Genomic DNA, 2,603 nt, shown 5'->3' on the forward strand with positions numbered 1-2,603 from the left:
TGAAGCCCGACCCTTTAGAATAACAAGAAGAACCATAAGCATAAACTTATCACCTTTCTTAAATACCTAGAAGTGATCTATGAAAGAATTCATCTTACCACCTTAAGTTGAGTCTTGAAGATTGAAGAATAAACCCAAGAGTAGCTACACACAAGAGTGCAAGTAAAATCTCACAATTTTTATTCATAATAGTCTGCAATAATCTAAGTCTAAAAACAAAGAAGACACCCCTTATATAGGTAGGAGGGGTTCACGAAATTAGGGCTAAAAAGCAAGGAAATAAAGTCCTAAACTACTTTGGACCACAAGTCCAACTACATTAGGAAAAGGAAAAATACTAGGAAACAAAAACCAAGTCAATCTTGGAAAGTAATTCCAACAATCATAGGAAAAGGAAAACATAACATTAACTACCTAGGAAAGCAATACATCTAGTACCAAAATATATGGAAATAAGTTAAAACTACTCTAGTATAGTGTAAACGGCTAACCGAGCTCGCCCATTACATGAAAGATCGATATTGAAACGAGATGGTTTGGATATCAACCTCGGGTTCCTTCGAGTCAAGGTACGAAGCCAGAACATACGTCTTCAGGATCATCAAGCCCATGACTCCAGAACAGACCCCGACTCCGAACAAAATCGAGAAAATATTATCGGACAGAATAACGGAAGGCCGAAATATCCGTAACCGGTCGGATATCACGGCGGGAATCTCGGCACATATCAACGAGAGACTGACTAATTAGCAAATCATGAGATTTCTTGCCTTTTTGTAGAATTGTATCTAAAGTAGGACTCCCCTACTATATAAAGGGGGTCTGATTATTTGTATGACAGATTGTAATACACATCTAAAGGCAATACAGTGTTATTTCTAGTTCTTATTATTTTGCTACTCTGTTTTGGCATCGACTGAGGCAATTTCTGGCTCGAGGATGACCAACCTTTAACGATAACATTGTTCAACTTGTGTGGTTTGCATTCATTTTTCCGTCATTGATTTCAATATTAATCTGTTTTCTCACTTTGTATCCTTAAAATCGCGTATAAATTCAGTTGTTATCCATTTTTGAGGGTAAACAGATAGAATCTTGAAACTCCTAAACAATCTTGGATAGGATCTTGAAAATCTTGACGGCAAATTGGCACCAACTTTCGCTCAACTTCTAGCACGCCTATTTAACCCTTGTTAGACATCAAGTAAGTCCTTTCTATGTTATAAAAATTTGGCTTCATGTAAGACTTATTGGGCTGCATTTTTGGACACATTTTAGGTGCCAAATGGGTCCAAAAGTGGACTTATTTGGACCTTCTTCAGAGGATATCGCTTTGGATCTAATCCACCTATTCTTGGACATGAATTTGGGCCATAAAATAATTATAACACCTAGCCAACTCATATCCTTTATCCTTGAGCTCTTCCTCCCAACTAACAAATTCTTTATTTGCTCTTGAAGTCCAATGACCTTGTTTTGCAACTCTTTAGTTTGAGATCTTATTAAATGCCCTCTTTGATATTTCAAAGCTTCATCATTGTCCTTGAATAGAGTTGAGCTTCCTAGGATGCTATAAAAAACTTTGGATATACTTGTTGAACATTATTTTTGGCCTGGCATGCGAAAGGATGATGAAAAAGTGTGCTCTCAATGTCTTGAATGTAAACAAGCCAAATAAAAAGTGTTACCACATGGTCTTTATACTCATTTACCTTTTCCTGCTTCTTCTTGGATTGATATTTCTATGGATTTTGTTTTAGGACTTCCAAGAAATAAGTATGGTAAGGATAGTATATTTGTGGTGGTAGATGGATTTTCAAGAATGACTCGTCTTATTCCATGCTTGAAGGCTAATGATGCATTACATGTGGATGAATTATTTGTGAAGAACATTTTCCCATGGTAGAGTTTGCCTATAATAGAACTATCCACTCTTCTACTTGTAAGTCTCCTTTTGAAGTTGTTTATGGATTTAATCCCCGCACTCCTTTGATTTGTTGCCTTTTCCTACTAATGACATTATTAATCTTGATGGTAGGAATAAGGTTGAAATGATGAAAAAGACTCATGAACATACCAGGCCTGCAATTGAACAGAAGAACGAACAAGATGCCTTAAGAAGAAATAAGGGGCAAAAATATGTTATTTTTAAGCCTGGAGATTTAGTTTGGGTGCTTTTTAGGAAGGAAAGATTTCCCGCCAAGCGAAGATCCAAATTAGATCCAAGAGGAGATGGGCCATTTGAAGTCCTTGAAAGGATTGGAGACAATGCTTACAAACTTGACCTTCCTAGTGAACATCAAGTAAGTGCTACCTTCAATATTCCTGATCTTTCCTTGTTTGATGCAACTCAAATTTGAGAACAAATTCTCTTCAAGAAGAGGGGAATGATAGTATCCATCGTAGCTTGTAGTGACCAAACGCACACGCAAATATACACGGTCATCAAGTAATAAATTGATAAGATAGAGTGACGAACCCACGAAGACTTGTTATCAACTATTAACTAGATCATACTATCCTAATTATCTTAACAATGATTAAACCCAAAAGTAGTGATACTAAAATAATTAAACTAAAAAGAAAATAAATAATGAACTTTG

At 36.1% G+C, this 2,603-nt stretch overlaps 1 protein-coding gene across 1 annotated transcript; it reads left to right on the forward strand.

Annotated features, from left to right (window-relative positions):
* The first annotated feature begins 531 nt into the window (after positions 1–531).
* Positions 532–2,360, forward strand: LOC109210515. Its single transcript, XM_019373936.1, has 3 exons — positions 532–688; positions 1,761–1,902; positions 2,039–2,360. The coding sequence occupies exons 1-3, from the start codon at positions 532–534 to the stop codon at positions 2,358–2,360; spliced, it is 621 nt and encodes a 206-aa protein (XP_019229481.1).
* The last annotated feature ends 243 nt before the right edge of the window (positions 2,361–2,603 follow it).

This window comes from Nicotiana attenuata, unplaced genomic scaffold, assembly GCF_001879085.1.
Source record: "Nicotiana attenuata strain UT unplaced genomic scaffold, NIATTr2, whole genome shotgun sequence".
NCBI lineage: Eukaryota > Viridiplantae > Streptophyta > Magnoliopsida > Solanales > Solanaceae > Nicotiana > Nicotiana attenuata.

Excerpts from the sequence above, each read along its gene's own strand:
- LOC109210515 (XM_019373936.1), top strand. The coding sequence starts at position 532 with ATGGTTTGGATATCAACCTCGGGTTCCTTCGAGTCAAGGTACGAAGCC. Across the intron at positions 689-1,760 it reads AACGGAAGGCCGAAATATCC|GACTTCCAAGAAATAAGTAT; the intron begins GTAACCGGTCGG and ends ATTTTGTTTTAG. Across the intron at positions 1,903-2,038 it reads GTGAAGAACATTTTCCCATG|GAATAAGGTTGAAATGATGA; the intron begins GTAGAGTTTGCC and ends TCTTGATGGTAG.